General features: G+C 40.1%; 1 protein-coding gene across 3 annotated transcripts in view; it reads left to right on the top strand.

The window, feature by feature from the left end:
• The window catches only part of RNLS (renalase, FAD dependent amine oxidase), a 102647-nt gene that overhangs the window by 3454 nt on the left and 78525 nt on the right, over positions 1 to 20668 (top strand). For 2 of the 3 annotated variants that reach the window (XM_081861964.1, XM_081861966.1), the window contains exons 3-4: positions 1180 to 1322; positions 3389 to 3550. In XM_081861964.1, coding sequence (XP_081718090.1) covers positions 1180 to 1322; positions 3389 to 3550 — 305 coding nt within the window. The remainder of the gene's footprint in view (positions 1 to 1179; positions 1323 to 3388; positions 3551 to 20668) is intronic. The other variant, XM_081861965.1, reaches the window with a different exon arrangement.

The raw sequence follows: 20668 nt of genomic DNA, 5'->3' as shown, positions 1-20668 counted from the left end.
AGCTGTGCAGTCCCCTTACACCTGCTGTTTCCTTCCCATGGAAACTAGGAATATGTTATTTGAACTGGGATGAAAAGAGTCTGTGCTAGAATGAAACAAATTTAATCCAGATCCTTTCATCAAGGAAAGCCAGAATCTGTGACTTGTGTAATCAGGACAATTTTTATTTTTATTTATTATTTACTTACTCAGTGGGTTATAAAAATCTCTCCCAGGGTACAATTGCCCTCCCAAGGATGTGCTCAAGATTTTACAATAGAACAATAACAATAGGAGTACCCAATAATGTAGTCATCCAAATTAAGACCACATTGCATTCCCTTTAAACTGGGTGTGTAGCAATTAATTCATCACAGAAGAGAATAAAGACCTGACTAAAATAAACATATTTTGCAGTTTGCTTTTTTTTCTTTCTTACTTTAATCATTTCTGTTGCAGTTTCAGATATTTTTCAGCATTTGCCTTGGTTTTACTAGTTGCAAGAGGATACTGGCACTAACAGACCTTTGCCTTCTGAGGTTTCAGCAGGCAGCATTCGTGCACTTTCAGGCCTTTTTTGGGCTGCTGATTCCTGTCTCCATGCCTGCATTCTGTGCATATCCAGAGGGCCAAAAGTTCCTCAGGCCTGATGTATTGTCAAGCAAAGTGGCCTAGTACCAGATGTTCTTGAAGTTCCAGCATCCCTGACCACTGGCAGTGCTGACTGGGGTTTGGTAGTTGGGGTTTTACCTCCACTGTTGAAGAAAATATGCCTCTGAATGCCAGTTGCTTGGAATCACAAATGGGGAGAGTGCTGTTATTCCCAACTTCTGGGAACCTATGGCTTCCCATAGGTTGACAACTGTCTTACATTCTTACATAGCATCTTTAGGGCAGCAGATTAGCTTCACACACACCCACACACACACACACACACACACTGGTCAATCAGATCTTAAAATTAGGGCTGTGAAATCAGTTCTTGGTAATTTATCTTAAGTAGCAATATCTTTCTGGTGAATGCAAAGGCCATTGATGCGCATGTGGATATTTTTCCTTTTGATTTTAATGGTTGTGGATTTGATCACTCAACTTTACGTTGGGTATTTCAAACAGAAGTCTTTTGGGGACATAATTAATACAGTAGCTATAGACAATTTGACATCGATGTGTTTATGCTTTTGTTTTGCTTGTTTTCAGCTTCTATGAAGATCTGCTGACTCACGGAGTGCTGCGGCCATTGACTGCCCCTGTAGAAGGATTGCAGATGAAGGAAGGGGCGGAGAATTTTGTAACACCAGAGGGAATTTCATCAATTGTGAAGCACTATTTAAAGGAGTCAGGTATAGACCTTGAAACAATGATCCTAAATATATTCTTGTGGAAGCATGCCCCACATTTAAAAGTGAATCTTTCGGTGCAATCCTACACATGTTTAATAGGAAGGAAGCTCCATTGAGATGAATGCAGTTTGCTTTCAGGCCATTGTGTATAGAATTGCATTCTTGGTGTGTTTATAAAATCACATTTGGCAGGTGACATCTTACTATGGATAAACCCTATAGTCTATTTTTATTTGTTACTATAAATTCATGCTTCTCTCTCTCCACACCCACACATATACTAATGAATGGTGGAACAGAAATAGAGCTACTGGATTTGGCCTGTCTATGCATCATTGTACTTAACTTAGTTAAAATATTTATCTCTCTCTGCATCCTATGCTCAGTTCAGCAAATTATTGTGTGCATGGTGGCAAAGCAGTTTCTGGCCTTTTTCATTTGGGTTTCAAACCTGGTTATGATGATAAAACGGCTCCGGAGAAGCTGCAAGGTTCTTCCCTCGTAATTAAAACTGCATCATCCACTGTTAATAAAAGCAAACTGCAGAAAAGTAAAACATCTGCTGCAGCACTTAAATATCCAGCCAAAGTGACCTCACCTCCCCATTGCTGTTTGCATAAGGAAGGTCTTGCAGCCCATTCTAAAAGCCATCGGGGATGTGCTACTTTGCTTTCCTGACTACCACTCCAAGCAGGTGAGCAAGATCTGGCTGGCTCTCTTAACCAAACAGGTGTCAGTTATGAAGACAGATTTGTTTCTTGGAGCATAGCTGCTTTCCTTACCACAGGCCTGAGATTAACTAATGAAAACCAAAGAAAAAGCTGTTGGACCTCTTCAAGATGGGTTCCATCCAGCTGGAAGAAACAGAGCCCCAAATTCTTTCCATTCTCTTACATACCTACCCTACTCTACCATTGCTTGTTTCAGTGTCCCAGACTTACACTTTGACTCTCATAGTCCACCCTCTGTGTACAGTAGTTCATGTCAGAGGAGAAAACCAGAAAGTTAATATATCACTTGCATTAGCTGGTGTGGCAGGGCAGACAGAACTACAAGCTAGCAAGTGAAGTCCGGCCAGGAAGGTGCTGGGAGAGAAAAGAATATTTGCAGATTGGTTTTTCTTTCTGTCTCTTCACAGAGCAGAGAAGAACAGGTCCACTGTGATTTAAGGTGGGATTAAAGCCAAGAACCTATAGCATATTTAGCTGCCTTATTCTCAGCTGCTAGAGGAAAACCATGTGAAAATAAGGTCCATTAGTTGCAGTGGAGTTGCTTCAATGTGACAAAAAGAAAGATACAAACTAATCAATACAATTTAAAAACAACATTTATAAATGAAAGAGAACAATGAACAGCTACATAAAATACCACGTGAAACTTAAAGACCTTAGAAAATGTAAAGGTCTTTGTCACCGAAAAGGCATTTGCAACATATGTGTCTACTCAAAGGTAAGCCTTGTTGGGTTCAATAGCTCTTAATCATAGGGAAGTCTGTAAAATATTTCAGGCACTGTCCCATATTCAGGAGAAAGTCCTGTTGAACGGAGCTTGCCTCTTAGTAGATATGCAAAGGAAGCCGCTGCGAGAATTCCCAAAGTGAGGTTCCACAATGGAGAACCTTCCCCTCTCCACTGTCACAGCCCAGCTCATCTAAGATGGCCGAAAAACCCAGAGGAGGGCCTCCCTTGCCAATGTGGTGCTGTAGTTTTAGACTACAACTCCTGTCAGCTGCAACAGGGACTGGAACTGATGGAAGTTGTTGTCCAAAACATCTAGAGGGCACAAATTTGGAAAAGGCTGCTCTGATCTACTGCACAAGCAGACTTGAGACAGACCAGGCACCAATGAAGATGGGAAAGAAGTGGAGTCGCATGTTCTGCCTAACTGGGTCTGGTCAACTGTGTTGGTCAACTGGGTCTGGTCAACTGAGGATGAAGTTGCTGGACAGCCTTCAAAGGCATCTGTGAGTAAAGTGTGTAGCATCAGCCTTGATGTGACTAAAGCACGGGTGATGTTTGTTCGTTAATTGGTTCAGATATCTCTTAGGTTCTCTCTTTCTTTCGAAGCAGGTGCTGATGTCTTCTATAACCACCACGTCACACAAATCTGCCTCAGAGATGAGAAGTGGGAGGTCTGCGTCAGCACAGGCTCCTCGGACCAGTTTGACATAGTTATTCTCACAATGCCTGTCCCACAGATTCTTCAGCTTCAGGGAGACATTGTGAACAGTAAGGTTCCTCGTTTAGTTTAGTTTTACTTACTTGTTTGTTTGTTTGCTTGCTATATTTATATCGTTCGCTTCTCACAAGGAGTTTAAAGAAGTATACGTGGTTCTCTCCCCTACCCCCTATTTTATCCTCAAAAAACAACCCTGCAAGGTAGGTGTGGCAGAGAGAGAGAGTGGCTCAAGGTCTTCCAGCAAGTGTCATGGCTGACAGGATTTGCGGCCAGGGCTTCCATCTTGGCTGGCTGTCAGTTCATACTGGCGTTGTGAAGACCACAATGTTCAGTTATTAATGTAATTTATATGCCTTTTTATGTAGTGTAGTATATATGGAAACGTATATCTGAACTTTGCAGACGTTATCGGAGACATGCCTCCATGCCCCCCTCTGCCCCAGCCATTTTATGTTTGGCATGTGGCGATTGGAGAGATGAGATGCCATGATTGAAAAGGGAGTCTATGGAATAATATCCCTAGGGAGGCTCTGCTGGCACTGTCTTTGATGCCGTTTCTGCACCAGGCAAAGATCTGTGTATTTGTTATGCATTCTGGCATGTTCTGTAAGCTCATTTGGGTCAGGTTTTGTCTGTTCTGCCGAAGTGTTTCGTTTTGATGCAGATTCCACCTTGGAATGGTTTTGTATTTCAGTTGTCTTTATTGCAAGCCATCCAGAGAGGTTCGTTGCTTTTGTTTTTTACGTGTGGCATACAAATTCTCTAAATAAATCCGTAATTACTTTGTCCATTACATCTAGGACAACTGAAGGCATAATTGTTATTAAGGTGCCAGGGCTGTGCTACTTTAGACTACAGGTACAGAAAGGGACATCTCAGGTGATAGATAGATAAATAAATAAACAAAATATCCCAGCCCATAGAAAGCTAGGTATAGGAGTTACTAAGCATTCTCACCTAGTTCTAGGCACAATAGCTGGGGAAATTGTAAGGTTTTTCCTTTAAAAATTATAATAATAAATCAGAATTTCTTCTTTTTAATAATTTTTATTAAATTCTCCATTTTAACAATCAAATCAAATCACATTAAGCATTCCAAATTATACAAATACATATCATATAGTCCAAATATTCTGCCAAATTATAATTTTTTGTTGGGGCTTCCCATGCTTCAAGTTCAGTGGGGCTCTAATCATCTTATGTTTCTACTGCCTTGAGTTTCCAATAGTTCCTTCTTTAAATCTTCCTGTTGTTATCCTTCCTTCTTTCGAATAAATCAGAATTTCACCATGCCCAGTAGAAAGATTCTTGGACCTGTTTGCTTGTGCTTTGGCAGTTTTAATCCTCACTAAAGGAATGCTGGGCATGCAAATTCCATCCACTTTTCAAAATGAAAAAAATACAGATTATTGTTTATTTCCCAACAGCAAATTGAGGGGTGGAGGATGAAACCTCCGCACCACCAAAGAGACTTTGCCTTGGAGCCTAAAACTGAGTTAAACAGCCTTCAAAACCCTTCAGATTGAGGCATGCTGTTTTCTGAAGCTCTGAATGGGGTCTGGACCTAATCTTGGGGGCAGTGCATAATTTGGTTTATCTTATCTGTTTACCAGGTCTCATAACAAAGGAAATAATAGTGTGATAACTGGAAATACTGAGAGATGTGTAGTGATTTCTGTGGTTGCTTCTGTCGCTTAGAACTGAGGAATTGGCATTTCCACATTACTCATCTATGTTAATTTTATTTTTGTTTCTCATTGTTGCTTTAACACCTTTCCTCTTGTGGATGTGATTCTGCAATTGAAGACTATTTCACAGGACACAGAATCTTGAGCAGGCTTCAGCCTAATATTTATCCTGATCAGTTCAAACACATTCAAATGAATAGCCTCCTTTAATGGGAAGACAAAAGCTGCTCCGTTATTTATAAGTTTAAGCTTATTTTTACTTGACATTTACCTTTAGCAATTTCACCCTACATGTGCAAATATTTTAATTATTAAGATGTTTTTTCTCAAAATGAGTCGGTGATTTAAAAACAAAAAAAATGCTGTCAGTCAATGGCTATTGCCACTTCCATGGAATGGGGTGGGGGGAGAGATTTTGGAAACACAAATTCCTAAACATTCAGTTTCAGAATGCAAAAGCCTGCAAGCTAAAACTTAAAAACCAGGAGCAGCATAAGTTTATCAAATTGAATCCCCACTGTGACACTTAACTGCCAGAATTAAGCTTCAAAAGAACCAATATTTTGACATGTTTCAAGTCTAGCACTTCCTTGCATTGGATTTATCGGGCGGGAGAAATGTTTGGCACTTGAAGGGTTACCATTTAATGAACCTGGAAGTGTTTCGCATGTTGCACTGGAACCAGTCTTGCAGGGGATGAGGCAATCCTGTTCTAAGCTGCAGTATTTTAAAGAGGCAGTGGATGGCAGCATTTTAATGGCCTTTGAAATGGCTAGATCAAAATGCCTTTAAAAATCGGAAGGTAGGTTCAGTTTAGCTGTGAATAAACGCCAGCTATTATTTCAAGCTCAACTTCGGCCTCTAAATCAGTGTTTTCTGCAATTAAAACATTTGTGCTGACTTCATAAGGTTTATTTAAAATTTGAAGGGGGGAAATGTAATAAATAATAGGAAGTTCCTCATCCACACATGTGTAGGGAAGTGAGATTTTAATTATCCATCACATTAACAGTGCAATCCTAAGCATGGAAGTAACAGCCTCTGAGTTCAATGGGATTTACTCCCAGGTAAGTGTGTAAAGCAAGGGTAGCCCGTGTGAGGCTCCCCAGATGTTGTTAGACTGCAACTCCCATCAGCCCAAGCCAAACTGATAAAATGTCAGGGATGACGAGGCTAGCAACATTGTGTATAGGATTGCACTCTCGGCCACTACACATGATGAAGCATGTCCAGACTCGCCCTTGATGACTTGCAGCTCCAGCACAGCCTCGAGGTTGAGGGGATGCCTGGTGATTAAAATATGAAAGCCCCATATTTGGTGTTAGATCCTTGGCAGCTCATTCCCACATGCAGGTCACCACTTAACATGCCTACGACTGCAAAATTGTGTGTAAACAAGCACTAAGAGAGCATTTTACAGATTTTCAGGTGGATTTCAGGAGGGTGGGAATTATTTTTATTTCAATAAATAAACCCCAACCCCAACATTCCCCTGTAGTAACATAAAGGCTTTCCTGAACTGGGAATGCAAGGGTGTCCCAACAGAAGTAATCACAAGGTGGGTCCATTCCTTAATTTTAGGGTTGGGGCATTCATTGTGCTCCATAGGCAGTCCCTAAATTTAAGCTTGCATCCTTGCCTAGCTCCTCTTTCCCCAAAATTTCCCATTAAAATAACACTTTTTTTAGCCCTTGGTACCTTTGGGGGGGGGGTTGGTTGGCATGTTCTGTTAAAATTCAATAAGAGGTGAACTGCAAAGCAATAAAGATTTGTCATCAATTATTATTTTTAGTAGTAGTTGTAGTAGTAGTAATAGTAGTAGTAGTATTATACCACCCTATACCCACAGGTCTCAGGGCTGTTCACAGGATAAAATCACAATATAAAAACACAGAATACATAATCAAAATAAAAACAAGAACAACCCAATAACACCCCCAGAAAAAAATACATTTTAAAAGGGCATTGAACGTCAGTTAACCAAAGGCCTAGTTAAAGAGGATCATTTTTACCTGGTGCCTAAAGGTGTATAATGAAGGCGTCAGGTGAACTTCTCTGGGGAGAGCATTCCCCAACAGGGAGCCACTGCAGAAGAGGCCCGTTCTCGTGTTGCCACCCTCCAGGCCTCTCAAGGAGGAGGCACACGAAGAAGGGCCTCAGAAGATGATCTCAGGGACTGGGTAGGTTCATATGGGAAGAGGCGGTCCTTGAGGTATTGCACTCCTGAGTTGTTTAAATATACTTTTATTCAGAGTAGACTCATTGAAATTAGCAATCCAAAGTTAATTATAGCCATTCATTTCAATAGGTCTTCTCTGACAACTCAAAGCCTTTTTGTATACTGGCAGATGTCTGTGTTATACTGTCAGTGAGTGAGTGAATGAATAAATGTCTTTGTGTCTTCGTTCCATAAAACTCTACCTTTCCATTTTCAAGGCTTCTTCCCTCTTTTTTCCCCTCTCCTCATCTTCTATCCAAATCCGTGTCAAAATATTCCAAGTTCTGTACGTCTGCCAACACTTATCATTGGAATTTGTTTTTGAAACAGAGGAGACCCACCTCATGCCTTATTTGAACAATGTTATTTGGACTGGAGAATTTGGGATGCTAAAGGAAAAAATAAATAAATCTAGATCTCTCCTTGGTGAAGTTTCCATTGCTCGCTCGCTTTGCATTAATGAAAATGCCAATGGGCATGATAATTCACATTTGTTCTCTGATGCCTTTTAGAGCAATTCCCCATGGCTTTGTTCCATAAAGTTACACAACACAATTGTTCCATAGCACAGTCAGTTACTTGTAGAATCTTCAGTCAATTATTTTCCCTTTCCATTTTAATGTATGGCTGAGGGTGAAGTGGAGCAGTCAAGCTGTCGTCTTCACTGAGGAAAAGGGCAGAGGCTGAGGCTGGCTAATCAAGAGGAATAAGCAAGTGTCTTCTGTTTCACTCTGCAGCTTGCAGTTGTCCCAGCCGGCTATATAAGGATGCTGCAGAGTGGATCATCTTTTTTCTGATCGAGATGTTTGGGACTGCAACTTGCATTGGCCATGCTGGCTGGGCAAGGCTGTCTCCTATCCGTGTATACCCTCTTTCAGCTAACACTGCTATCAGAGTTCCCTGATAATAGTGTTAGCTGAAAGACGATAGTACCATACCACCAACACTTCAGATGTGTGAAGTGATTATATCGACTACTTGCGGTTGTATGCATGCATGCATTCCCTCCATTCGACAGTTTTTTTTCCTGTTTGTGTTTTTTTGTTTTAAACAATATTTTTATTCAAGTTTTTCACAATACAATAACAGCTACAAAAAAATACAAACAGAACAAGTAAAATATGGAGTCATCTCCTAAAGGATTTTCAGCCCCTATTACCCACAAATAGCCCCTCCCAGCTCTCACCTGGCACCCCTGTTTTTTCCTCCTAACATCTCACCCTGGGAGACCGACATTTCCCTGTCTCGCATCCAGGGTCCTCCATCAGCCATCCACCTTCATTAGTACACAGTCCTTGGAACTTAGCAAGTGCCCCAAACATAGGACTCCAAAGGAAAAAAAGAAACAAGAATGTTTCTTTTCCTTTTGTCTTTCTTTCTTTACTCTCATTCGGCAGTTTGGTTTGTGTGACTGTCCCCTTTCAGCTGGGTACGGTGTCACACACATGAGCTTCCTTTTCATCCCTGCCTGTTCATCAAGAGTTAGCTTGAGAGAAGCGCAAGACTGCTGTAAGCTGTATTAAAACAGAAGCATGGAAAGCTGATATCTAGCATACCATCTGCTTTCTGTGAAAACCATGTTGTCACAAACTAGTGGGGGTTTGGGTGTAGCTGGGGGAAGAAAATCATTCTGAAAGAGCCAGGATTTTTGAGTGCCCTGATAGGGAGGAAGCATAACTGGTGCTGTGCTGCTTTTATTGTAAATATTTGTATTTTATTTTTAAAAAATGTATATGATGTTTAATTGTTTCAACGATTGTTTTTTCTATGTTTTTAGCAATTCTTGTTTTTATCTGTAAGCGCTTCTTGTTTTTATCTGTGGCGCTTTGTCCTGGATCTTAGGCAAGTCAATCGAAAAATCACTTTTTTGGAATTTTGGAGTTTTCCTTTGAAAAGCTCAACAGTTTTGGGGATTTCCTGAGGGGGGAAAGCTCAACCACCTTTGGGATGTCCTGGTTTTTACTTTTTGAAATATGGCAACCCTATTTAAATAATGATAATAATAAATTCTAATATTTATGCTTGCAAATGCAGTAGACCAGACTACAAGAGAAAGAGAAAGTAATGTGTGGAATATGTCTTAAAACCTTTTACTAGGTGAGAGCCAAACTGTACCCAAACTGTAAAATACCACCTACTTCCTTAGGAATTTGCTCCTATATAAGTATGTGCTTCACTTGGGAACCTGGGTAGTATCCTTAATAGAGGGCAAGGCTAGGCCAGGACTGAGGAAACCCAGGTTAAAAAACCTCATATTTGAAGTTCACTGGGTGGCCACATACTGTCTAGCCCACAAACAGGTTGTATGAGGGGAAGAAAATGGAGGGGCGCTGCTTCTCCTCAGAGAAATGATGGGATGTACTGTACATGTAGTTCAATCACAAAAATGCTAATCTCCATATACAGCAAGATAAGATTATTCCTCACTTCCTTCATACCTCAACAAGCATGCAATTAACTTGAGTTTAGTAGGTAGGTAGATAGAAACTTTATTTTCATTAGCCACTAGTCGTAGCGATAAAGGAAAATATACTGGCGATAGAGCTAAATAGTTGGCTATACAAAATGCATTCTGGAGATTTACATCAAAACAAATGGCAGAATTGATACATGATCCTTTAAAGGTAAAGGTAAAGGTACCCCTGCCGGTACGGGCCAGTTGTGTCCGACTCTGGGGTTGCGTGCTCATCTCGCTTAAGAGGCCGGGAGCCAGCGCTGTCCGAAGACACTTCCGGGTCACGTGGCCAGCGTGATGAAGCTGCTCTGGCGAGCCAGCACCAGCGCAGCACACGGAAACGCCGTTTACCTTCCTGCTATAAAGCGGTCCCTATTTATCTACTTGCACTTAAGGGTGCTTTCAAACTGCTAGGTGGGCAGGAGCTGGGACCGAACGACGGGAGCTCACCCCGCCACAGGGCTTTGAACCGCCGACCATACGATTGGCAAGTCCTAGGCACTGAGGTTTTATCCACAGCGCCACCCGCGTCCCATGTACATGATCCTTTAGCCACAGAGAAAACATGTTGAGCCAATAGGCTTTCATTTGATTAAAAAAAGAAAAGAAAAAAAGCTGAGCAATGTTAGAAAATTAATCATATAATAGATCTTATTCTGATTGCCCCTGCTAAATATTTGCAGTTTTTGCATGCAATTAACTTGAGTTTAGTGTGTGTGTCTTTTTGTGTGATTGTGTGTGTAACAGCCTATATAACATGTCTTGCTTCATCGTGGGAATTTCAAAAGGTGTCAGGCTGGCCTGCACAACCAAATGTAGCCCAAATGTATTGTAGCCTGCCAAGTCCTTAACTCCTGTTTTTGCAGGCCCAGGCAGGCAGTAAAAACAGGAGATTTATTAAGCTTCTAGTAGACTGAATCCAGCTTTTGGGGTCACAAATTGTGCACCTCTGATATTGTGCAGGCATAATTTCTTATTGTTGTCATGTTCCAGCACCCCACACTTAGCTTGAGAGGCCTTCACTCAGCCAAAATTGTTTAATAAAAAGGTGCTAATGGAGCCAAAAGATAAACATTCCCATGCTTTTATAACACTGGTGATTTGCTTATTCCAAGCCCTTATCAACCCAGTGAAGTTTCTGTAGCAATATCTGTATAACATTTGCCTTTCTGGAAACATCACGCCATTTTCCATACTGCCATGATATGAGGAAGTATGTCTTTAAAAGAAGTAAGCTTTTTGTTGTTGTTTAGGTTGCTTTTTTTATAGAGTTATTTTCTGCTGACTAGCAGGCAGCTAGAGATTTGCACAACTTCATAATTGTCCTGGGAATGTCAGAATCCAGCTTCTAATGTGAAGCCAGTTTGGTCTTTCAGCTCTGCATGCGTTTTCTTTCTTTTTAAAAAAGGAAACACTGAGCCCTCATTTTGGGGGGGGGGGGGGAATAAGGCAGTTGGCTTGCGACATGAAAGCCGAGTCTGTTTTAAGATCTATCATCATCAGTTCATTTGCATTCCACTTTTCCACAGTGATGCTCAAAATGGCTCATTACATACCAAATGAGCAATAATAAATGTAACAATTCATTAAGAACAGACAGAAATAATGTCAATAAATGCAAAAAATAAATAAATCCATACAGAAGCAATACAAATAAGCTAACCTAATTTAAAAGTTTAAAACTATACGGAAGAGAGAATATTATCCAACAAGGAAATAAAATGGTAGCATTCAAAATGTAGCAGGCAGGTGGGGGTGAGTCTTTATTCCCATAGGACATTCCACAGAAGCTCACCACAGTTAATTTGTATATTTTGTATGGTAGCCTTATCTCCTAGTTCTGAGATCTCTCTCAATCATTTCCTCATCTCTCATCTGCAGGTGTGAAGATTACCAGTCCTTCTTAAAAGCTCACCTGCCCTCACAGTTCAGAAACTGCCGATGAATGGATGTCTTTCTTACATACAAGCCATTGCTGTTCCACAGAGACACTGAAAGGCTGTCAGATAACATCACATATTTAAGCACATAAGATTACTGTCATAATATATGTACTATATAGTTTATATGTGCTAAACTATATGATAAAATGGATTAGTAACACTGAACATTGATTCACATAGATAAACCTATCTAGTGAATCAACATTTAAGGTTACTAATGAATGTACTGTGTCTATTTTAACTTATTTTAATGGAACACAGTAGGAACAGTCGTGGGAAATTATGAATCATAATAGTATCCAGAAACATTTAGGATGACTGAAATTAAGAGCAGAAATTATCAAACATCTGCACAATTCAAACAAACAAACAAACCTTTTCCTAATGAATCACCTAATACTTAAACAGGGAGACCACTCAAATAGCTTTTCCTTTGTTGTCATTTTGGCAAACTTACCAGTTACATTGGCAAAGAAGAAGAGTTGCCTCACAAGCTTACTTCCTGCAGAGAGCATAATAAGGTGGTTAAAGCATGTGGTAGATCTTAACAAGATGCAGACCTTTAATAGTTTCAGTTTACTAAAGGTATGCTTGTCTGGTGCAGCCTATGCTGGAATTTAACGGAGGTTGTCACACTGTTCTGAATCTTTATTCATTGCTGACTGTGTCCTTGCAACAACGTGGGTACATAGATTAGTTAATTGTGTGTGCAGCGAATACAACAGGGCTAGGCTGCAGCATGGTAAAGCTTCTTCGAGTGGGTGTTGGGGAACAGTCCTCCTCTTTCTTGTTGCTTGTTCCAACTTAAGTCTTCAGCCAAGGAAGCACTACATCATGCTGCCAAGCCTACATGTGTTCCTGATCACATGAAACACATGAACTCATGTGCAACATTACTGCAGAGGCATGATATTTTTAGATCTTGGGCCCAGAGTCTCCATGAGGATGTTGCTCTGCATGTCAGTTGCCATGGGGAATTAGCACCATACCACTCAGTCTCAATTTGGATTAAATCAGCGTGGGTTTAGTTGCAGAACACCAAAACGGTATCGGAGAGGGAAAGAGCTATGTAGTTAATACCACCAAAATGGTTAGAGATCATAAAATGGTTACTTGGGAGTAGAATGTATGCGTAAGCACCAGCATGCCTGGACTAATGGTTTACAGTTGCTGCTTTGCTTCTGTGATAGGGATAGATTGGGAAAGAGAGACTTAGTTTGCCTACTTGGTGTTAAAGCAACCCTAAGGCCCAGGGGCCGGATCCAGCCCAATCGCCTTCTCAATCCAGCCCACGAACGGTCCGGGAATCAACGTGTTTTCACATGATTCGAATGTGTCCTTTTATTTAAAATGCATCTCTGAGTTATTTGTGGGGCCTGCCTAGTGTTTTTACATGAGTAGAATGTATCCTTTTATTTAAAAGGCATCTCTGGGTTATTTGTGGGACATAGGAATTCATTCTTGTTGGGGTTTTTCCCCCAAAATATAGTCTGGGCCCCCACAAGGTCTGAGGGACAGTGGACTGGCCCCATGCTGAAAAAGTTTGCTGACCCCTGCTTTAACAAAAGCAGGGTGAGATTTGGTAGGCTGAAATGGAAGCTGAAAATTCAGTAGTGAAAACTAATTGAATAGAGGAGGTTTGGCTCCCATTAGAACAGAAAGGACAGGGGAATGGGGGTGGTTAGGGGGGACCAGGAAGTGGAGTGCTGTTACTTGTTGCAAGAAGAGGAGACTGAGTAGAATCAAGTTTCCCAAATTCCCCAGTGACCCAAGAGTTTAAGACCATGATTGTATGTCAAGGTTCCTAGAGAGTCTACGCCCAAGTTCCTGGATGTCATCCACAGGTAGATATACCTCCTTAGGTTGCCTTTAGTCTTGTATTTAATAGATAACTTGTGTTTCTTAGAACCCTCCCCAGATTATTGAAATACTGGGAAATGACCTTTAAGGAAAACGCATAGTTTTGTGTCCCACCCTTAAAGGTCCTGACTAACCAAACAGGGAAGGTAATGGAGTGAACGAGGCAAAGAACGGACTTGGCTGGGGTTGTAGCATCCTCCACATTTCCCTTGGGGTGACTGGAGCAACCCAGGAAGGCTGAAAGGTTTTGCTGCCTGAGGGGAAGGTCTACCCGAGCAAAAAGTGTCTGGGGGACAGGACAGTTTCCAAAATGATAGGTGGGTATGTAGAACTCTGGAGGCTGTGTACTTCAAGGGGTCAAGGGTGGGCTTTAGAATACCTGCTCAGTTTTGTGCATGGCCTTCTTTTGTGGTCCGTAACCGCTGCACTGAAGGTCCAAGGTAAAAAGCCAGATGGGGCAGTTTTCCCCACTCCCTACCTCTGCACCCATGGCAGAACGTACAGCTGAATATGGTTGGGGGGAAATTGTACATCACAAGACCATGTCTAAAGCATTATGTCTTTTAGAACCAGCAATAAGGACAGAGAAACACAGCTAGGATATTATTAGATGGAAGTACACAATCATATTTTCCATAATTGGTTAGCTAATTATTGGATGGGAGACAAAAGCTCTGTTACAACAACAGTTCTTGTGTAACATGTAGCTACTGCATTCACAACTTTGCCTTCTAATTTCTGAGTAATGTAGAGGCATCTGAAAAAGATGTTGGCAGTTTTGACACTGTAACAAATCAAAACTGTTCAGTTTTGGTCTTTTCATTCTTGGACAAGGCACACGTGTTCCATAAATTACGAAAATAATTTCGGAATTTCTTTCGTAGTATTTGTATGCTTTTATGTCTTCGAAGTCTTCATGGTGATTGATATTCTGGAATTCACTGATATGACGATTCTTACTGTGTTACATTCTGCTCCTTATCAGGCTTTCGTTGTTGGCAGCATTTTTCTAAATAAAAATTCCCCCTAGAAATCAAGCTCCCGGGGACAATTCCCACAACCATTTTGGTGGACTGGTTTCAATCTAATGTTTCATCTTTTTATCAGCCTATGTGGAACGTGGGCTTTTTGTGAAGTGAGCATCTGAGCGTTCCCCTGTGGCCCAAGATCTAAATTCAGCACACCACTCTAAATGCCATAAAAAAGGCTGCAGATGTTGTAATGGTGCAGTAGATTGGGATTAGTGCAACATTAGGTGCTTGAGAAATAGGATTAACCATGAAGATCTGGGCCCAGTTCAAGGAACCCAAAGCTCATCTATAGTGTTGTTTAATGTGAATAGTAAGCTTGTACCCTCTCCTACTTTCTCATATGCTCTATTTTTCAGAGTATCCTTAGTATGAAAAAATCCAGAGGGGGTACGTGTGGGAAGGCAGTGATTTGGTGGGAAACCTCATATGGATGAGGGAGAATTAATGGAGGCACAGGACGCCTACTGTTTGCATTAAACAGGAAGTATGGATGAGCCCTGAACTGATTGCTTCTCCATACCCACAAACATTCAATACAAGATGACCAAAACAGCTTGCTGTGATGGCCTGTGAACCTGCTCTGTTCCTCCTTGGTGCACTAACCCAGAGGTGCCCCGAGCATACTTTCAGATGTGAAAATTCAGTGTTGTTTGTCCTGGCTTCTCGTGCATCGTAGAACAGTAAAGGCAGGGGGATTATTCAGGCAGAATTCTTGCAGCACGTATCTGTGTGCCGTTCTTAGCAGTTATTAAGAATAAGCGCTGGCTATTGCAGTTATATAATGTGAGTGGCTGCAGCTTGGGTCAGTTCATCTTGAGCTGAATTAGGGCACATGTGGAGACAATCTGGGCAATTCTCTTCTGGTGCCTTGAGATGGAGGGGAACTGCGACGACATAGCCACTCTCCGAGTCCTCTGAACTTGTCGCTCTTTAACGAAGGGATGCTTTATAAATATTTGAAATTGGGTAGAAGTGCAGTGGCGCGGTATAAGAAAGTGAGCTGTCTTTAGAGAGGGGAAAAATTGGTTGGTTACACAGTGATCAATGCTGACGACCGCGGTACTTGTCAGAAGTCATACTAACCATATTAATAAAAGCACATGGGCTGTTCAGGGGATGTATATGCCTCCCATCTGTTGAATTTTTAATTTGAATATAAAGTTGTGGAGTTTTTCCATCCATCTTGCATGCAGCCAGTATTTACTCTACCGCATTATTATTACTTTTTCAACATGGAAAAAAAGATGAACATCTTGTTACGCAATGCCAGGAGATAGGGCCCTCAGAAGACCTTTTCACCATCAGAGAGCTTTATCTGATGCCTTGAAGAACTTCCTTCCAAATGAATAAGATTCACCAATTCATGCTAAACTCAGGCAATCTGAGATGAAAATGGACTGTATAATTAATGCTAGCGTGCCACGCTCAGTGTGCTTACCAAGGACGTTGCTAGGAAAATTATTCCATTATTTAGCATTATAAACCAATTCCTCTGAACCACCTCAGCTGCTCATGCATGCAAGCTTTCATTTCCACAGCGTCGTTCTCTTCAGCAAATGCTGTCTCATAAAACACAACAGGAAGGAAGGAAGTCTTTCCACAACATAAAATAAAGCTGCGCTTTAATTTCATCTTGTTTTCACATCAAGCATCAGAAATGAACAATCGGAGAATTGCTTCTATGATTGTTCTTCTGTTAATCAACTGCACCCCTGACTCCCAAGTTTATATATTCTATGCCCAAATTTCCATCCTTGGGAAAAGTTGCAAGAGAGTGAAATGGAAGTAATATGTGGGCGAGAGAAACATTTTACAAACTTAGGTAGAATCCCAGAGCAAATGGCAGAAAGTTTCAGGGTGGATATTATCACTCAAGATTTCTATACTACATGTTAGCATAATTAACAATTGTAGTCCCATAACCGTCTATCTGAAGTCAACGCCCTTTGTGTTGAATGGGCTTTAGGATTGAAACTTGAGGTTACAATTGTATCTCTTTTACCTGGGATCTGTGCATGTTTTTGCAATTCCCCCAAAATATTACTTATTTATTTAAAACAAAAACCTATTTTTCTCTGAAAGCTTGTACAGCAGTACCTTGGTTTAAGAACAGCTTAGTTTATGAACAAATTAGATTAAGAACTCTGCAAACCCGGAAGTAGGTGTTTTGGTTTGTGAACTTTGCCTTGGAAGCAGAACATGTTCCGCTTCCTGTTGAGTGTGTTCCATTTGTAAATTGAATACCCCACTGCTATGGGAAAGCATGCCTTGGTTTAAGAACGCTTTGGTTTAAGAACGGACTTCCGGAATGGATTAAGTTCGTAAACCAAGGTACCACTGTACTGTAATGTCTTTTCTTGCTTGAAATACAGGAATATAATTGTTGTAATTTTATAAAATTGCCAAAATTAGATTTTTCTAACACATTTTTCAAACAGATATTTAAAACTCCTTTTCCCAAGTTATTTTTTTTCCCTCAAATTGTTTTCTGCTTCTAATATGTGCCCTACTGTTTCTCTTTTTTATACGTCTTGCGTGTGAGAACTGCATGTGGCATAAAATTTCACAACCTATTAGTTTTATTATTTATGTATTTTTATCAGTAACTTCAAGTTGGGGACCTGGTTTTAAAGGTGCAAAGAGATTATGGAAAGATTGCTTATTTCCAAACATACTTCATAATTTTCAGCCCGGCCATATATGTAAGAAGTTAGATTTGTTCTTTCTTTTTGGTCTCCTGTGAGCTATATCACTCAATGCAATGCATTTTTATTTTCTTCCCGGTTTGTAATACTATTGAAAAATAAATCCATTTTTTAAATTTTATTGCCGCAGGTTAAATTTCTCTGGGACTTGCTTCCCAAATATAATTCTATCATTTCTTGGATAAGTCAGTCTGATGGTAATTTTCCCATTTTAAAACAATTAATGGCTTAGGACCTTGATTCCTGAAAGATAGCTTCACATATATCTATCCCAGTCTTGAAATCTGTTTCTCAGTAGGGCCTTCTCCATGGTGGCACCCCAGCTGTGGAATGCCCTTCTCAGAGAGGTGCACCCGGAGTCATGTTTATGGTCATTTTTATATCAAGTGAAGTTGTTTTGTTTTGTTTTTATTCTCCTACAACTTTAGATAATTTCTGGTCTTAGTCTGTTTATAGGCTGTGTATTTTCAGTCATGCTGTAAAACTGGTTTTATTGCTATCTCTGCTGTAATTTTTTTATGATACAATTTGTTGTTTTATGGTATTGTATTTTATATTGTTAGCTGCCCAGAGAACACTGTTATTGAGCAGCCTAAATAAAATCCTTAAATATAATTTTCATCAAGATGCTATACATTTTTTTTTAACGTCCTATGCATATATTCAGCCAACACACCTTTAAATCATGTTTGGTCCTTCTGTTTGCACCCTTCAAAACAGGTCCCTAAATTGTAGATGTTGAAAATATAATTAGATTAGTGAAGCTGGTACCTTCTGAGGCATCAAAATTACTGTCATTTCTTGTTATGACAAAGGCTAGGTTCAGACTCTCATATCTTGATGTAATAACCAGATATGAACAAGTCTTGTGCCTCCCACAGCCATTTCCTTCCTTCCTTCCTTTCTGCCACGTCTGAATGGAGGTAATAAATCTCCAATTAACCATAGTTTCCCATTTGGTACAAACTTTGATATTAAACCATGGTTTAAGTTGGTTTAAGGTTCTGACTTGTTCCAAAACTGGTAACCATATAGTATTCAAGTTTTAAAATTATTGAAACCAATGGTTAATTAGCACTGGAAGTATTTAATCATAGCACATGATGAAATGATGAGGGAATAGATATTTCTCACAGGCAAAACTAGTATGTAATATTTTATAATATTTGGGGGTCTCTAAATCACCCCCAGTACTCTGTTGCATTGTTTTTAACTGTATTAGCAGTATCTCGTTGCTCATATAAAGTGATTCATCGCTTACTGAATTAAACATGTGTTGTGGTGTCCTTACTATGATTATTTTAAAAATAGAAACTAACACTTATTTTTTATATCTGTTACTTGTTCCATCTATGGCGTTTATAGTTACATATCTGTCATGCTTTTAATTATCAGTTGATCAAAATTATCATTGACAAGATTTACCGGTATTTATGATGATAGATCATTTTACTCCTAGACTCAGAGGCAGTAATAATGTTTTATTTCCATATGATGAAGACCAGGCATCCCCAACCTTCGGCCCTCCAGATGTTTTAGACTATAATTCCCATCATCCCTGACCACTGGTCCTGTTAACTAGGGATCATGGGTTGGGGATGCCTGATTAAGACTTTCACTAATTTATTACCACATATCTTTTGAAGTGTACTTAGGAGATCAGTTAACTTTCTTGTGTCCCATGGAATCCTATACATACCTATTTGGAAATAAGCCCACTCAATTCAATGGGACTTATTCTCAGATAGTATTTATGGAACTGCAAACTACGGCAACACTTTGAGCACTTATCAAGATCAATTGATGCATAGCCATGCTCAGTTTTTCTGTTCATGTCTTTTTTTTTTTTATGTTGCTTTTCCAAAATGTCTGTTCCTGTAATACTGTGCAACCTTTTTCTTCCCTTTGCATATAATCAGAGGCTGTACTGATTATTATTATTATATGTGCAAATCTGTTTTCCTTCACTTCCCATTTTTAGATGTGTGCTTAAGCCCCAAGCAGGCTTTTGGTTTCAAAGTGGTCAGCTGCTTTTCTGCTTTGTTTTGTTGTCACTGCCGTGTGTTTTAAGAGTGGTTTAGGTATAATTTGTGTGTATGTGTGTGAATTTATATTTTATACTTTTACTGATGGTTGTTGATACACAGCAGAGTGCGGGGAGACGTTGGGATTTGTCAGCTGGTTTGAATACAAAGTTTTTATAGGGAAGTCGAACGAACATCTATTTAATAATAGCAATAAAATGTATTTATTATCCAGTGGAAAATTGAAAATTGGCAACCGTTTGCAGAATCCTTAGGCAAGCTGAAGAAAGCATCTCCCAGGGCAGCAAGTGTTAAAATGAAGGCTTGTGTTAACTTTTTGGAGCCTTAGGTTTTGAAACATTGTGCCCGTACAGCTATTCCCATAGATTTTGCCTCATATATACAAAGACGGGTGGCTGTAGTTTCTTAGGGAATGGAAAGCTGGGAAAGGGGATGAGGTATTGCTGAGTCATAGCTTTTGAAAACTGCAGAGCTATATGCTTTTGTTCTCCAGCTCCAGTTTTAGATGTAAAACTGAAGGGCTTTCCGATATTTGCTTCTCGCTTTTCTTCTGAATTTCACGGAGGAAGTCACTGTACCATTTAACTTGGGCAGCCATGCATCTCATCTGTAAGCTCAATTATATCAGTTCTTCATTTTGGTTTGAAATGATAGTGCTAATTGGCAGCTTTGTTCAGGGTTTCCCTAATTTCTCATCTTGCCCCGGCAAGAAGGCATGATTATCTCCAAATGTATTTCCCGCCCCCCCAGGCAAAAGGTAGCAATGTGTTCAAAGTGAAGTGGCAGGATTCTGTATTGTTAAGTGCTGCTTTTAAATGTCTCCCACTCAGTTAGAATCAACCACTTGTTTGGTTTTAGTTCTTCGTACTAGAAACGAGGCACCGTATATTTCAGCGCAAACACTTGCTCCCATTAAAAGTTTTGGTGTTTTGCACACATATGATTAGATTTATTTTGAATCTTCACAGCGAGAAGGTGAAGAAGAAGAAGAAAATCTGTTTAGGATTTTTGTTACACACACACATGCAAACGCAACACATTAAAAACCAATGTAAAGGCAGGAACAAAGCAAAAACCCAAATAGAATTTGAAAATTTGATGCAGCAATGCTTGGAACATTTTGTGTTTGGGGTTCCTCTTCTGTTCTATTCTATCTTAATACCTGATTCTTCAGGCCTGTTTTAAAAGGTACTTTTCTAAGTGGCAAAGCGTGTTCTCCTTCA

Source organism: Podarcis erhardii, assembly GCF_964252035.2.
Source record: "Podarcis erhardii genome assembly, chromosome: 5".
Taxonomy (NCBI): domain Eukaryota; kingdom Metazoa; phylum Chordata; class Lepidosauria; order Squamata; family Lacertidae; genus Podarcis; species Podarcis erhardii.
Note: the sequence above shows the minus strand (reverse complement) of the source record. Positions and strands in the feature narration are given on the sequence as shown.